The 17,138-nt window shown below is 42.2% G+C and overlaps 1 protein-coding gene across 2 annotated transcripts in view; it reads left to right on the forward strand.

Moving 5' to 3' along the window:
- Positions 1 to 17,138, forward strand: part of adkb (adenosine kinase b) — a 123,226-nt gene that overhangs the window by 73,220 nt on the left and 32,868 nt on the right. For both annotated transcript variants that reach the window (XM_074619462.1, XM_074619463.1), the window contains one exon: positions 13,871 to 14,041. In XM_074619462.1, coding sequence (XP_074475563.1) covers positions 13,871 to 14,041 — 171 coding nt within the window. The remainder of the gene's footprint in view (positions 1 to 13,870; positions 14,042 to 17,138) is intronic.

The following is a 17,138-nucleotide window of genomic DNA, read 5'->3' on the forward strand; positions in this document are numbered from 1 at the left end:
TTTCCTTCTCTCCCTCTGCAGATTTCCTTAAGTGGCTTATGTGAATTGCAATTGCCACATTGAAGCCGGGGAGTGTATACAGAATACATTTCTTCCCGGCCGTGACCAGCTAACAGCGCGTTGAACTTGTGCGTGTGGTGATGGAGGGGTTTCACACACAGCGCTGCGGCGCCGTGGGAGTATAGCCTGACCCAAAGCTAAGCCCCCAGCCGGAACAGCCTTCCATCAAACTCACAACACTGCCCTCTTATCTACTGGCATTTCTGTCTGATACAAACAGCCGAGACGTGATATAGTTGGCTACATGTCATATCTGGCATTGTACTCCGCTCTATCTGCTCCCCCCTCCCCACCCCCCCTCTGTGAAATATAATGCTTTTAACTCACCAGCTTTTTGCCTCGGCTATTTTTTCCATCTGTAGCAGAGACAGAGACCAGTGTGTTTGCTCGTCTTGGCCAAAGGCCAAAGGCTCTTTCTGATATAATCCCCACCATCGATCAGACTTTGTTTACTCTAACATGGTTTCTCTCCCCTCCAGCAATTAGAAGGCAACCTTCCACCTCCTGCTCCACAGACCAGCTTTATACGTTTATTTTTCCCTTAAGTGGTAATTTTTCATGTTGCGGCTAAGCTCTAAGAAGTGTGGGTGTATATTAAGTAATGGATACTCTTCAACCAGACTGACACGTTGGATACCAAATGTTTTTGTTAATGTTTCTTTGTCTTTGAGGAGAATTCTCCAGTCACCAAACCTTATTGCACTGTACTATCAGTACACTGTATTATTTAGGAGATGCTTCACACATTTTCCTCCTCCACATCCTGTGTGTTTCATTTAAGGCTGCCCCACTTAGAAATCTCAAGCACTTTGAAATTTTAGAAAAAATGGATTGTGGCTGTAGAAGCTGAGGATGACTCTCCTGTCCGTCTGAGAGGCTCTCGTCATAATAAATCAGGCGGGAGAGCAACTGGTCGTCTCTCTGTGGTCTCAGCTACAGAGGTTTATAATCACACAGAGAGGAGAACGTTTCACTTTATTGCTAATATCGTGATCATAAATACAGTTATGACCAATTCAAGCTGTTGGTTTAGTGCTGAAATATTTACCTGGACTCAGTGAGTTGAATTAGATGTTGATTTGGTGTCTGGTTTCATTAAGATCTAAGAAATAGTCATGTTTAAGTTCCTCAGTTGCACTAAGCTGTTTGGTTGATAGATTTTAAAGGTCTTATTGGTAACATTGATAACATTCAGCCACTAGATGTCGCATTCTTCCTCCCCCGTTCCATTGCATTCACTTCACAACAAGTCGTTGCCAGGCAGTTACCGTCAATCTCAGCCATTTATCATTTTTTTCCGACGACCGAGAGATACCGTGTGATACCAACGTTGTTATACTATTGGCTCACAAGTCTTGTTAGATGTGGGAAACAAGCGTCAGATATCTTCCACAAAGGACCTGCCAACATGTTTTAAATGATTAATTTCTTTAAATAAGACTCTTTTCTACCTAGAGTATTGTTGTATATTTACTTTTACTTTTATTTGATTGAAGTGTGAAAGTGATGCAGCAAATCAAAAATTCCCAAAATGGAACAAAAAAAAAGTAGTGTCCATGAACACAAAAAAATCCTACAACAGTAAATGACTGTTACGCAGTACTACACCTGTCAGTGAGGGGGTAAAGTGTTTGAAATCTAAATGTATTGCCCACTATAGAGTATTAAGTGTTCATTATGCAGAGAATAGTGAATGAGTGACCTGTTTTTATGAGCATTTTCTATTTGTGCATAAAGAGCCCTGAATGGAAACACTGTTGAAGTGATGATGAAAAAAATGAAAGTCGAAATATCGCAAGAAAGTTTTTATAGTTTGCTGAGGTGGAAAAGTTTGTGTATTTATAAAAACAAAATGCAACAGAGTGCAATGGAAACACACGAAGCATCTTATGGAAATGCGCATTGATTTTGCAGTTTTTCTAGAAATCCTGTTGAAATGTACACTAAATTTGGATGGAAACTTGATTTGAGACTTTAAACTATGACCGGGCAAGCAACCAATCCTAGCTGCTCAGCTCTACCCATTACGACAGAAAACAAACAAAAATGTCACCAGTTAAAAGGACACTTTTAAAAAGAAAATTGGAAAAAAAATTGTCAGTTAATAGTATTAATGCTAAAGTTTAGGGCTGCAACTAATAATGAATTTCATTGTCAGTTAATCGATTAGTTGTTTGATCTATAAAATGTCAGAAAATGGTGAAAAATGTCGATCAGTGTTTCCCAAAGCCCAGGATGACATCCTCAAATGTCTTGTTTTGTCCACAACTCAGAGATATTCAGTTTACTGTCATAAATTAAGAAACCAGATAATATTCACATTTAAGAAGGTGGAATCAGAGAATTTTGACATTGATTTTGATTTTTAATTTTTTCTTTTTGTAAAAAATTACTCAAACCAATGAATCGATTATCAAAATAGTTACCAACTACTCAACTACGACAACTAATCAATTAATCGTTGCAGCTCTGCTACAGTCGACAGGAGCAACGAACATGTTCAAAAAAGGTGTACGAACCTGTTACAAAATGCAAAGAAAATCAGGACAACAGCAAAACACACATTATGAGCCATGTTATCATTTTATTTTGGTCAGTTGGTTTCAAGTCAACAAGTGTCACTGATTGTTACCATAGAAACATAGTATCTTGTAGCTCTGTGTCAACCTTTTTAGGCTTAAATTAAGTCTTAATTTTGGTTAAAGTGTCTACCTTGTATTAAGCTAGTCCAAGAGTAAAATAATACTAGTTTAACCCTGTAAATGAGTACAACATATCTTCTTGAAACAAGTGCCTGATGTGTATTAGGATCCTGTTCAACAGAGAGTTAATATTAACATCGTGGCTAATAAGTCTTGCAGAATTATCAAAGGCAAGCGGCATGCTCATGCCTCTGAACAATTTTGATTTAACATCTAACACATCGCTTCACCCTGTTACTTGTGCCTTTGGCAGACAACCCTGCTGACGCCTACCAGCAGCATCTGAATTTTTGTGATTTTTTAGGTTTTTGTTTGATGCTTAAAGAAAGACTCATATTTTCTGGCTGTGATTATTTATCTCAGCCCGAGATGCTATTCTCAAGTGGGAGAAGCTCTTAGTACGCTACACTGCTAACGCTACTCGTGCTTCAAGGGAGGGAAATGTCTGGGCAATAACTTTCACAATAACTCACCGACAGAACTTAAGCACGGGAACGGTAGCCAACTTTTAATGGTATTATCATGCATTCACTTTAAAGTTTAAAGTTCTTTCTGTGTTTCAGTCTTTTGCTCTTTCTTTTGATCACTAAGATTTTGAAGTCCTGCGGAGGTATTTCCATCAGCTGTGATTAGCCGTGCACAGGTAGGGAAGTACTCTTCACTCAGCCGAGCATGTTCAAGGTAATTTCAAGTTTCAGCAGAAACTGACCTCTTCTCTTGATGATCAAAACACCGCAGCAACAAGAGCGTCTTCATAGAACGTATTCTTGCATCGACGAGACTAGTAAACTTTCTGTAGAGCGCACTGCTTCCTCTTTGTATGTTTACATCATCTGTGTGCACTCAATATTTCTCCCTCTTGGCCTGAATAAAAACAAAGTCAATCAGAGTTGACTCGTAGCACCACCGGCGCACCAGGAAGATAAAAACATGTGGAGTGAATAAACAAGCTCTAAAGTTTCCTGGCCTTGACGGTATTTCTTACCGCTTGTCATTTTATATAGCTGTGTCGTTTTTTGCATAATTCCACGGTGCATTGGCTTGGCTTGATTTGATTTAGGACCTCCACTTTCAAGGAAATTGGGCTTAGGGTATGTAAGTTCACACTTCTTGCCTCCTGGCAATTGATTTTTTTTTCTGAGCTTGATTTTAGTGCTGTTGCAAGAGCAGTAGTGAGTGTCAGCAGCACCGTGTTGTGTCACCGAGGTCCGAAGATACTCTAACCTTAGTGGGAGCTCAGTGGGAGTTTATAATTTAAAGTTATCAGGTACAAAGTTAAAGGGAAAATATGTTGATTTGCTGTCGCTCTAAAACAAGTAGATTAGTTGACAGAAAATCAATCATTTTCAAGTCATTTGTCAAATGCCAAATAATTCTAATAAATAATTTCAGCTTCTGTAGTGTGATAAACGTCCTGGTTTACGCTTTTTGTATGATTGCAAAAATAATTTATTTTCTTATTAATTGACATGATTGGTAAGTTGTATTATTATTTTTCCTTATGCCTCCGCACCATTATGTTTTCGTGTTGTCCGTTCATTCATACGCACTTGGACACAAGGACATGGATGTATAATAAGAACTGGATACAGGACCCCAAGATGGCGCCTATTCATTCCAATGAGAATTGCTCATCTGGTGCAGACGCCAAAAAATGTTTTTTGCTTCCAGGTTTACTTCCGGGGTATGTTCAGCCCCATAGCCTTGACAGTGTGATGACGTCACAGATTTTAAAATGGCATTTCTTGGCTGAAGGAAGGTTTTAAAAATATAAATCTCCATGGATCAAAAATTCATAATAAAAAGAGTCATAATCAAACTTGTTTGCAGGTCAAGGTGTTCTGCTAACAGTTCTACAGACGTCTCTTTTACTATGTTGGTCTATGGGGAAAATGCTTTTTTGAGCTACAGGGGGATTTTTTGCTGCAATACCACAAGTGGCCACTGGAAAAAATTGGAAGCAAGACTGAGCGGCGGCACAGTATCCAGATCTTATTATACATCCATGCTCAAGGATGAACTGATGAGAATTTGGTGGTCAAAGGTCAATGTTCCTGTGACCTCACAAAACATGTTTTTGGCCATAACTCAAAAATTAATTTTCTATTATGACAATTTCACACAAATCTCTTCTCTGTCTCTGGAGAAGAAGAAGTTTATAGACTATAAATTAACTGAAAACCAATGTTGGCGTGTTGGGGGCATGGAGTTTGGAAATGCCCCTTTTAAACAAAGTGTGAAATCATATAAAGGATCACAACACAGAAACAACCTAAAGCTGCACTTTAAAGACACCAGCAAGTGTTCATGCATGTTCCAGCCCGGTCACACGAAAAGGCGTAAGAATGACACGATAATGTGCGATGCAAAAGCGTGCAATAAGAACACCGTTATTGCTTTTGGCACGTCATTTGTAAGCCATGTAGTCTGTACTAACGGCAATGTAAATAGATCCGCATAAATATGCTGCGCTCAGAAAGAATAAAAAGTGAGAAAGACTGCTTATGGTGGGTGGGGGGCCGGGAGGTTGATGGGTCCAACAAACAAAGGATTTTGAACCAAGAAATCACTGTTTTGTTTTGTAAGTTACTTTAGTGAAATTTGTGACGTGTTTCCCGTACTTATGTTGTGTTTTTTTCCCGTACATATTGTACTTAGTTTACATACTTCTTTTAAGGCCAACCATGATGCTTTTTCCTAAACCTAAGTGGTTATGTTGCCTAAAGTTAAGTGAGTGCTTTTGTTTCCCCCTGCTGGTACTGCACCTTCATACATGTGTGTACTATTCACGCCTCGGCGAGGCAAAACATGACACTGACAGCTATCCTCTTTTGGCCAGGCAGGTCTATTACACATTTTGGCATGATACTGGGTTGTATGTCTGGCAAAAAACATTTGCACCCTTAAAATGCTGTAACTTATTAATCTCTCTTCTCATTTTGAGTCCTAATTTAGCGATTAGGCAAAAAGCTGTTGATAGCTGTTAGTGTTATCGTCCGGGGGGGCCATCATATTACAGTTTCAATTAGACGATTTTTTTTTTTTTTAACCGACATGAATAATTAAAAGTTCCCTTTCTGCCACGTGTTCTCCTATTTTGCTGGTACCGAGCGCACACAGTCAGAAGTTATTATTAGACCGAATTTAAGCGGCCCCGTGTCCTCGGCTCTGAGCAGTGGGCACCGAGCGCCTGCATTGAGTTTGACAGCCTTCACACAATATTGTGCAAGGGCGCTCCCTTAGCTTCTCATGCTGGTTAAATGTAATATGGCAGATGGATAGTATTTGCAGGGAGAGCGGGGGTCTCACCCTCCCTCTCACTCTTTTTTTTTTTTCGCCGTCTCTTGCCAGTACCTCAGACATTTCAAGGGGGAGAAATATGTATCAAATTAACTCTTAGCAACAGGGCCTCCGAGCTCCCTGCCCTTGTCTTTTCAGCAATCAGAGCTTTGTTATTTTAGTCTTTCAACCAAAACCAAACTGGATTCAACGGCTTCAGCAATTACCTGTAATTTTCCGACCTGGTGCGCTAGCTTTCACCGGCGCGACTGTGAACAGTGAAAGATTGTCTCCTCGGTTCCTCATTTTAGTGTTCGAGTTAAGTGCACTAATTCATTTACATCCACGTAGTGGCACGTTTGGAAATGTTCACTTCCCAGCAGTAGGAATGTCTGCGGAGATTCGGTTTCTGTCTGCGCGCAACCTCCGAGTCACTGAAACTAGAAACCCCTCTGCAGTGTCGACACTCCAACACTGAACCTCTGCTTTATACATCTGACCCATATATTAATACGTCCTTTCAAGCCAGTTCAGAAGAGACAACTCTGCAGCCCGACATCTGTTTTCAGATCGCAGACTTTTATCCCATTTTTCCATCGACCCCCACAAACTCCCCTTTCCATCCCCCCCCCCATCCTGTTCTCAAATTGTGTAAGAAAACTACAGGAGCTCGACTTGACTCCATAAGTGTATGTGCGCAAGTCGGAGTGATGTTTCCCCTTCAGAGGTACTGAAGGAGAGAGAACTGCTCGCACTAAAATGCTAATTAAGTGCAGTGTGGCAGACAAGGACACTTGAGAGTGTGTGCATTAGCAAATTTTAACTCCCTGCAAACCAAACAGTTTGTTCTTGGCTAATCTCCCAATGATGGAGGCAAGAACAACAGTAGGAACCAGAGAGAGTAGAAATATAGACTGGCTTTAGAACATGATGAGAGGGAAGCACGGTTTTCTTTTTCATTACCAAGATAACACCGTTTTAGGAGAAGAAAGCATCTCTTCTTGGCATCGCTCTTTCCCTTTCATCTCCTCACAGAGGTAACATATGGTATCTGTAAGGGAGAGTCGGTTTGTGCTATGCGGTGAATTATTTTGCGGATTAGTATTGGCATTTAAATGCTCTTGGCTTTAAATCTTGTCTGTTTTAGATCTTAAGTACATTCCTTGGCATCCCGCTCTCCCCGCTCAGGCTGGCCTCTTCCCCCGGCCAACACATTTTTGAAACTGTAGAAGCTTAACAGGAGAGCAAAAAGGCAGCCATTTGAAAAGACCCTGAATCTGATCTCAAATTACTTTTAGTGAGATACCACTCAAATCAAACCAATTCATCCAATGTTGTGATGCCAACAAAACCTTAACCTCAAGTTGGGGTTAAAAACCTTTTTTTTTTTTTTTCATCCTCCATTGCTTTTACAGAGTGGAGGCGTCTGAGGTTAATGTAATTACGGTCTCTGATGGTTTTACAAATTGCAGGCTGGTAGTGTGACACGCGCTCCCCTCAAGTGTTTTGTGGTTGGCTCTAATGTCTTGTTTTATCCACGCTCATTAAGGTGACCTTGGCCAGGTATGTTTGGTTATCACCACAACCCTTTAGCAGCATCTGTATCACCACAAGAGACCTTCACGACATCGGGCGGGCAGGGGGGAAATATCCGCTAGCTTGAAAATCAGGTAATATTTAAACCAGAGAAAATGGTTTAGAAATAAATACTGCAGCAGTTAGTAAGTGATGTCTCTGCCCAGTTGTTAAATCCAGCATTTGTGGCACATTTATGTTGCCCTAGAGATCCCGGCTGACATGATAGCCCCCTTTTCCTCGTCTCCGAGCGGCCTTTAAAAGCACGGCCCTCCCTTCTGTTTCCAGTACAGCTGGCCTCCCTCCAGCTCCCCTCACAAGAAGTGGATGAATTCCTAGATGTCTGATAAGCCTCAGCAGAACATGATTCTTAATGGAAGAGAGAAGAAGAAGAGGCAGATGCTATCAGCGCGCCTGAATTGCCTTGCAGTTAGATCAAACATCCTAAAAGTGCGGGGAATGCTGAATCATGTCGCGAGGGTTGTTGCACATTTATCTCCTCTGTTGGTTTAATTGAACTTGTTTTCTAAATGAAACCAACTGGCCGTTTTTTTTAAATGCAAACAAAACATCATTAGCATTGTGAAAATCTCAGTTGCTTTGTAGCTTTCCCCCACACACACTAATTTTCCTTTGAAATGAAAAGCCTTAAATGAGCTCTTTTCATCCTTGTAATTTTTTTCCCCGTCCACTCAAGGCACTTTGTGACACCATTTATCACTTACCCCTGTTTGTTTGTCCTCTTTCTTTCTCCTGTTTATCGAGCCAGAGACTGACACAGATTCCCCCTCCTTCACCCCCCGTCATGTGTGAAGGTCTTGTTTGTCCCTGTGTGTTTGTGTGTAAAACAGCAGGACCTTCAGGATCGGGGAGTAAAATATATCTCGCAACACTGGCGTAGCGTGCCAGAGGTGCCTTGATGGAGATGGAGTCATACTGAGCTAATGAAGCTCCAAACCTCAGCTATCGATCCACCTCGCAATGGTGCTCTACAGAGATAACTGAGGAGGAGAGCAGTGTGTGGCCTCACGCGCGCTCTGATCTGTGTGACATCTAATTCTGTGTAATGAACCCTGTGCACCAGAGAGCATGATGGGGGGCTGTCTATGGTAATGACAGGGATAGCATGGCCTGGGCGGCTTTTGAAAAGCTTTGAAACACTGCTGGTTAGCTCACAGGGCTTTCCTGACAACAAGGAATTCATCACTAGAATAAACGCCTGTATTTCTGTTTCTCTATACTTTGTAACTTGTCTCTGTTCCCTACAAGCACCACCTATTTCATGCTTGTCCGTTGCTCTTCCTGAGATTTCTCCCATTTTTATCCTGATAGAAGTTCTTGTGTAATAGAATCTTTACCTGAATTGAGGGTACAGTCACGTTAGCCCTCCCTCCACTGAAAAAGGATTAGATGTCACATCTCCAATTTGGGTAACTAGTGCTGTGGCCGTTTGTGGCGTATGCCCGATTGCTTGACTCCCGGTATTGCAGCTTGCAGCATTGTACCGCTTATCGCCCTTTGACTTCAGGGAAGTGAAGAAGAGTTTGGTTGTAACGTTAGTATACCCAGCATCCACCAGCATAAGTGAACTGCAGTCTAAGAGCCAAGGTCTGTAAAGTTCCGCTGCGGATGACATGACTCCATACTCCACGACTCCGTCTGCATCGCTTGTTTATTCAAAGTTTATTAATATTGATATTGCACCAACTTCGACACTGCACATCCTTGAGTCCACAGCAATACACCCGCAAAGTGTGAAGTAGATCGGATGGACGGTTCTCGAGATATGTAAAGGACACACACACACACACATACAGACAGACAGACAAGATAGTCTTATAGTTAGATTAGATAAATGTTGAGCAGCGAGAAACATTTTGTTTTGAACACAAACAAAACAGTCAAACAGTTTGTTAAGGTTAGATGTGTTTTGGCTTAAGAGTGAAAGTGAAACTTAAGATTGTGAACACCAAGACAACTACACGTTGGTGGTTCCCATGGGATGCGAAACCTGGTCTCCTGGGTGAAAGTACTGTTTTGTGTCACACCCATCACCTCTGACCTCCACCTCATATGGAGTTTCACGCTGTAGTACAGCACCTAACTTTCACTTCTACCCCTGTCATAATTACTACGGTCCCTAGAGGTCGCTGTCGTGTTCTTTTATTCCTTCTTTCGGTGATCGCCCATGTGAATAGATGATAAAACCAACTAGCGGGTGTAGCAGGCCCCAGTTGACCTACATTTATGAGGCTTATAACTACTGATAACGCCCATTTAATGACTTGATAACAGTGCACACACGCATTATTTCTCACTTGTGGAAACAGGTCTGCGCTCTCCGAGTGTCCTTCTAGTGACATGTGGGTTCATCACTACGAGCGACCCCTTTCACATTATATATAGTCATTTCATCCATTTTGAATATAAAATATTGATAAGAGCAGCTTTAAGGTCGGAGGGTCTTTAGATTGTAAAACCCTCTGTGAGGAACTTGTGATTTCTGGCTGTATAAATAAACTTGACTAAGATCTGTGGATTTTATCGAATTTAGTGTGACGGCAGTGGCCATAATTACTCTTTTCACTGAAGTGGTGATGGTTTAAATTCCCTCCATCATTCCTGAGTTATAGGAAGTGTCAAACAAAAACCTTCATGACACAGTACTTTGAACACTCCCCCTCATCCCTGCAGAATTAAAATAGACCTGAGAAAAAAAAGCTTTTCCTTTTCCGTGACCACCTCTGCTGCTGGTGCAAATGAAAATGCCCTTCCCAAAATAGATCATTTTTAACCTTCAGATGTCCACTTTTATTTTAAGCCCGGTGACACCATGCCATCCATCACACCCAGCTTTTCAGATGTGAGCAGCCCCGGGGAAAACACTGATACAATGCAGGGGAAAGTGTGATAGCGTGCTGCTGCTGCGTAGTTAGGACCTCTATGGTTAGATTACCACTAATTTCATCTCAGAGTAGCATTTAGACATTTTCTTTGTGCGAGCAAAGTGGAAGTCATTCCTCTTTTTAGGGGTAAACATTGAAAATGGAGGCCCTGCCTTTCCAAACCTTCCCTCAAATTACCACTTGACACGGCCAAACATCGCTCCGCATTATTGTCTGCCAGGAAAATGCATTTCTGAATGCTTTATTGAATGTTTTGGCTGGGTGGAAATTGTACGAAGTGTACTCAGTGCTTTGATCATCTTGACCTGGAAATGTGATAGTCACCCCACTTCACAGGGCTCTCTGACACCTGGGAAACTGGAGCTGGTATTCTTGATACATGATCTACACCGCAGCACTAAAGACTTAACTTCTCCTGTTTCGTAGTCGGCAGAGACTCCTGATGGGAACTGGAATTTCACATGGCTCAGACTGAGGCTTTTTTTTTTTTTCTCCCACAAGCCACTGGAGTCACAACATTTGGAGCCTTGTGGAAAAAATGGCCTGTATGATTTTTATGAACAAGATTCCTGCAGCATTACTGCACTTTAATGTCAAACACAGACATTCACAAAAAGTGAATGTAGATGGATTTTTAAGTGTTCGTGCATCGAGGCTGATGAAGGATTTTTGACAGTGACAGTGAAGCTGCAAATGTGTACACTGACTGAAAGACAGTTTTATAGCGGAGGTGCGTCTAACATCATAGTTTAATACACTTTATCTAAATAAAACATAAAGCCCTAGGGAAAAACTGCTGAAGCACTATTTAACACAGTAAATGCAATATATATATTGTTTAGGCCGTCTTTTTCTCACTAAATTGATCATGAGACAAGATCAATTTAGCTTGAGCTCGTCACTCATCTGGTGATAGCAAAGTGCTTTATATGCTGTGATAAGACTGTGTGGATGAAGCACTGAGTTGTTACATTTTACTGATTTACTCTGTATGTTACTCTATGCTTCGTAACGTTACTACTCCACTGCTCGTTTAGTCTTTACTGCAAAAACCTCACCTCTGTGTGTCCGCGACTTGCCGTAAGTCAGTTTAGTTTATACGGAAGAGAACTGGATACAGCGTTGTAGGCGGGCTCCTGTTCATTCCTATGAGAGTTGCTCAGTGGCGCATGAAGCCAAAATGGCTCAACTGCCGAGTGATGAAGTGCCCGAATCATCCGGCGTTCTTCCGCATCCATTGGGCCCGTAGAGCAGGCGCAGTAGCGTTTCCTTTAACTCCGCCTCCCAGCCCTCGCTCCAGCCTCGGTCTGAGGCTCATTCACATGAATAGAGGAAGAAAAATAACTCTGGATTCAGCTATTAGTGCATCTTACAACTTTTAGGACCTAATGATTTAAATAAGGGCTATTTAAGTGTTCATACTGGGAAGTTGATTTACCTAAAAAAAAATTATCCGCTGAGTTATAGACGTCTCTTTTCCAATGTAATTCTATGGGAAGGGAATTTTTGGGCCCAATGGCATCACGTGACGGACACGGAAGTTGTAGTACCGCCGTTTGGCCACTATGAAAATTTGCATCAAAGCCCGAAGCACTTCCTGGGGGCTTGGCTACAACGGTACACATAAAAATGGCTGCTGCTCTGACAATCCAGTATACGTTGATTTGAATGGGAATGTCCTTTTTACTCCTGATCTATTTCTGTGGACGAGATGCACCAAGATCTGGTTGGCTAAACTACTTCCTGGGAGAACCACAGATTTGTACTGATATTCAATTTGGAAGATTATTGTGTAATTTCATGGTGCTTGTTTTTGTCTCCTGTTTTTTTTTTTAGCATTTAAAAAACATTCTCACTCTAAATGCATTGCTTCACATTAAAATAGACTTAAGTGCTCAAATAATGATTAAGATTAGAGTATTTTTTTAGATTCACAGGGATATAATTTGTTCAGAAATTAGTTCTGAGCTCCGAGTGAGTTCTGAGCTATTTAATGTGACGGCGCTGGCAGTGGTACAGCAGTGAGGCTAGAAGTAAATTACACAGAGCCAGTGTGTGATTAGAGAAGCTGTGGCATGGCTTTTAAAGTTCACCACCCCTCAGGATATTTGATCGAGCCGCCGGCCTTTGATCAGTGTTAACATTACGGTAACCATGACAGTTTATTTTCAACTACCAAAAAAAGACCGTTTGTGTCAGAAAACAATCTCCCCTTCCTCTGACACGTTGGCACGGCGCAAAAGAAAAATGTCAGGGTCAGTGATGGGCCATTAGCCCAGAGTGAGTTCCTTTTGTGCTCCCAGATCCATTGAAAACACCTTTTTAGTCTTCAACAGATGGTACCATGACACAGCAACCACAGAAGTTGACCTGGGTCTTAACTTAAAGATATTTTTTTTAAAAGCCCACAGGACATACAGCACCGCAGAGGGACGAGAATGAGAGTGAACGACATGAATGCGTAATAAAGAATTCACCTGCTTAGCACGGCTGCATTGTAATGCCTTGTACATTTGATTGACTACACAGTCGCCCTCTATTCATCGGTATTATACCCTTTTCTTTTTCATGGAGGTCGCTCCTTCGTCGCTGCAAATGTCATCGCGCTTTAATGAGAACTGCACTGTAGCCCACAATGGAAGCTTTTCAGCCAGATTAAATGTATCACTGTGCTGAAACTTTCCTTTCCTCTCTGGCCCTATTGTGACACAGTGGTTTTACAGAGCAGCTTGTTGCTGAAAAACAAGGTTAAGAAGATCAGTATCAAAGGAGGAGTGTTTTTGTGCGGCTCGCAGGAGAGTCTCGCTTCAGGTTTCCACCTGAAACACAAAGGTGTTTTCTTACCTGATTTGTATTCATTCACACAATGAGTGGACCTGCCTCTCTTGTTTCCAAGTAAGGAGAGTCCAGACGAGACTTTTGTTCGCCCTATCATCGGATACGTGCATGTTGCTTCCTCCAGTACGAGCCTTGGAGCCCAGCCACAGGCTTTGTCCTGGATGGATTTTTTCCTGCCCTTTTTCCTCTTCTTTGTTGCTCTGTGTGTGCTCTAAGAAACCATTCAGATAAATGTTTGAGCTCTACCGCTGCTTTTTTTTTTTTTTTTTTGTCCTTCTAACTCCTGTGTTATTTCAATAATACCAAGCCTTGTCACCCTAAAATTGCCTTGTCAGGATCCAAACCCACAAATTAGCAGTTTAAAGCGTTTCAATCCATCCTGGCTAATGTTGTGCTGTCAAAACACAGATAATGTTGCCTGTATGGCGCTGTATGCATTTGTTTGATCCAGTTGAGGTCAGTCAAACTGCTGAAAACATGACCTAAGTAAATATTCTTCTTGTTTTTCAGGGCTTTTTCCTGACCGTGTCCCCGGAGTCCATCCTGAAGGTGGCGAAGCACGCTTCAGAAAACAACAAAATCTTCTGCATGAACCTCTCGGCACCTTTCATCAGCCAGTTCTTCAAAGAGCCCTTGATGAAGGTCATGCCTTACGTCGACATCTTGTTTGGCAACGAGACGGTAAGTGAAACGAGATGTGTGCTCAGTCAGGCCTTTTAAGGACAGATATTCTGTCTGTTAACACATTGTTCTGATTAAGATGTACAGGTTTTTTTTGTCCATGTTTATATATATATCGTCACAAAAGAGGTCTGTTTTGTTTTTTGGTTATTTAGTAGACAGGCTGTTCTCTAACACCATTTGTAGTTGTACCTACGAAAAGTAAAGCACAGTAACTCGTATATATCCCATGAAATCAATTCGTTTGTAATCCACATAATCGTTAACCAGGAAGTATAAAGAGAGACAAACGCCGCGTAGGGAGGAGGTCAAGGTGGATGGGTTGGGTCAAAAAACATCGGACTTTCGCCCAGGGCACCACTGTTTGTACCCTGTATGAAACCAGAAGTCAACATTGATTTATTTGTCACGTAACTTCCGTACTTAAGTTATGCCACTTCCGTAGTTATTTTAATCCAAACCACGATCTTTTCCTAAACCTAACCAAGTAGTTTTGTCGCCTAAACCTTACCAAATTGTTTCCTGTGAAGACGGACGTATATTTTGAAAAAGACGGTATGCATGTAACAAGTGGAAATCGACACATGCGTCACGTGTTGCTGGACATTCGTAGGAAAACGCACAAAAAATGAGGAATAACTTTTTCGAATGATATCATGCAACCCGTTGTATGAGGATACGTTGTAGTAGGATCTCAAAAACCTGTGTGGTTGAATGGCCATTTTGACTGACATGTCAAAACTACTAATGTTAGCATGCTAACACGCTAAACTTAGATGGTGGAGATGGAATACGTTATACAGACATTGTCATTATGAGCATGTTAGCATGCTGACATTAGCATGTAGCTGCTCATAAGTACAGCCTCACAGAGCTGCTAGCTCTGGAGTCTTGTTTTTATCACTACTCAAACAAATTTCACCAAATTTAGTACATGTTTGAATAAGCCTGGAGAAAGAAAATCTATTTATACAATATTTGTTATGCCAACCTATAATTTTCCATATTCTTTTAGACTATTTGATTAGTCTTAATAAGTCTTGACCCCCTAAAGTTAGCACTACAGAAACCTGATGAGCTCAATGGTCATAAGTGTGTTTTGAACTTTAGTACAATTCATCCTTGTGCAAGCCCTAATATTCTCTGTTGAATTAATTGTTTTCTCCCAAAATCAGCCAATCAGCATTTAATGTGTGTGAATTAGATGCCAATTAAATACTTCTGAATAATTTTCCATAATTAACACAATTTCAAAGCGTTTTGCAGTCTCGGTGGAGGTACTGTATGTGTTCTCTGAGTGCTGTATAGTTTTTATATCCTCTCACCTCGTTTAAAGCAAAATCAAGATGTCATGTCCACTGTTTCATTCCACTCGTTGCTCTGATTCCTCCTCACTATCCATTTAACTTCTCACTTCTCACTGCCCCCATAAAGAGATGAATAAGAATTAGCCCGGCAATCATTCATCTCAATCGCGTCACCGTTTCATGCCGGGTTGATCTATCGATTTCCCTCGCCTCTGTGGAAGTGAGTAGCTGGTTGGAGGTCAAGCTGTGGTCACAGACCGTGGTGCTGCTGGGAAGTATCCTCTAACAGGCCAGCTGAGCTTGACTCGGAGGCACCGCCTGGACAAACTGCACCGTCGGGGGGGAGGAGAGGAGGAGGGTGAGGAGGAGGATGATCACTGGACTGAACTCGCCTCCCCACTGCTAAAGCTACTAAACAGAGCCCTGTCTTCGGGTTAGAGATGGGGTCCACAGACCAGGACAGAGCTGGAAGAAACCGCTCAGCATTTGAGGATTTATTGCTGTTGCTGACTTCAGCTTTTTCCTCTTTTCTTTCCTCTCCCAACACAAGACCTCCCTTTTACATATGCACGTCTCTCTCGCTCCCTAATTGCTGTGAGGAACGATTCTGTCTCCTAAAACCACGGTGTACATTTTGCAAGCGTTATGTATTTTCGGGTGGGTGGTACCGTAACTGTTTGCTTAAGAAGTTTGCTCACACCTCCAGTCATTACAGTTTAATGACTCTGGATAATTGCAATGTATGTTTGTCGAAGCAGATTATCTTTTGGAGTCTTGCTCTCCGGAATTGAACCCCGCCAAAATAAGAGATTCAGCGAGGAACAGAGCAGATATTCACTGCTCAGCCGCCTCCAGCAGTGAGGTCTTCCAGGGTCTATATAGGACTAATGCCTGTCCAGAGTGTTTTGACTCCTTTTGGCCTTCCTCTGTGTCGGCTGCTGGGAGGAGGGAGCGGGGAATGACTGCTCATACAGTCGAGCCCCTAGACCTCCCATTGTGCACAAGCCAGACAAGGTTGGCGGTCATGCAGCGGTGCATGGTGAGTGACAGGCAACAGGGCTGCCTCGCCCACGCTCCAGCCCCCCCTCTCCAGCCCCCCTGGCCGTCCTCTCACCCCGACTTCCACCCCCCAAAGTGATGGATCAGCCTCAGCCCGCGATGCTTTCATAACAAGTCAGTGACAGTCAGGATCATGCAGACTGACTCCTATTGCCTCGCAGAATGTGCCATAAGGGAAGGCTAATGTGTCTGCCTGTCTCTGCCTTCCTCTCCCACTCTTACTGAGTCACGATACAGAGCTATATGTACACTTGGGGAAATATGTTAAAAGCAGCTGTAAAATCTCGTGTTTTGAAAGCGGCTAGTAATAATTCTGGGGGACGATTTTTTTGAGAATCGAACGCTGCATTATTTGTCACGACTGGGATCTTATTTCAGTCAGATCACAATTCCCTTTTGATCGTATTCCAAAACAGTCGCCACAGACTCCAAAAAATGTCAATAACCTCTGTTTCTTCTCTTGTTTTTAGCCTGCTTCTGATGTTGAAATGTTTCTGACTGAGTCTACCCTTGGTAATTCTGCTGTAACTCGATCCTGCTGGTACTTGTTTGAAACCTGGCATCAGCAGGCCCTGCCTGGCCTATCGGCAGCCTCGTACTTATATAACAGTCTCCCATCCATCCTGTAATTACTGCCTTTTTGGGGCATAGTGTAGTGTCTGTTCCTTCACTGGTGGTGGTGGTGGTAGGTGGGGGTGGGCGGGTGGAGAGGCTATAGCGACGCCGTTCCT

The sequence above is a fragment of the Sebastes fasciatus genome, chromosome 20 (assembly GCF_043250625.1).
Source record: "Sebastes fasciatus isolate fSebFas1 chromosome 20, fSebFas1.pri, whole genome shotgun sequence".
NCBI lineage: Eukaryota > Metazoa > Chordata > Actinopteri > Perciformes > Sebastidae > Sebastes > Sebastes fasciatus.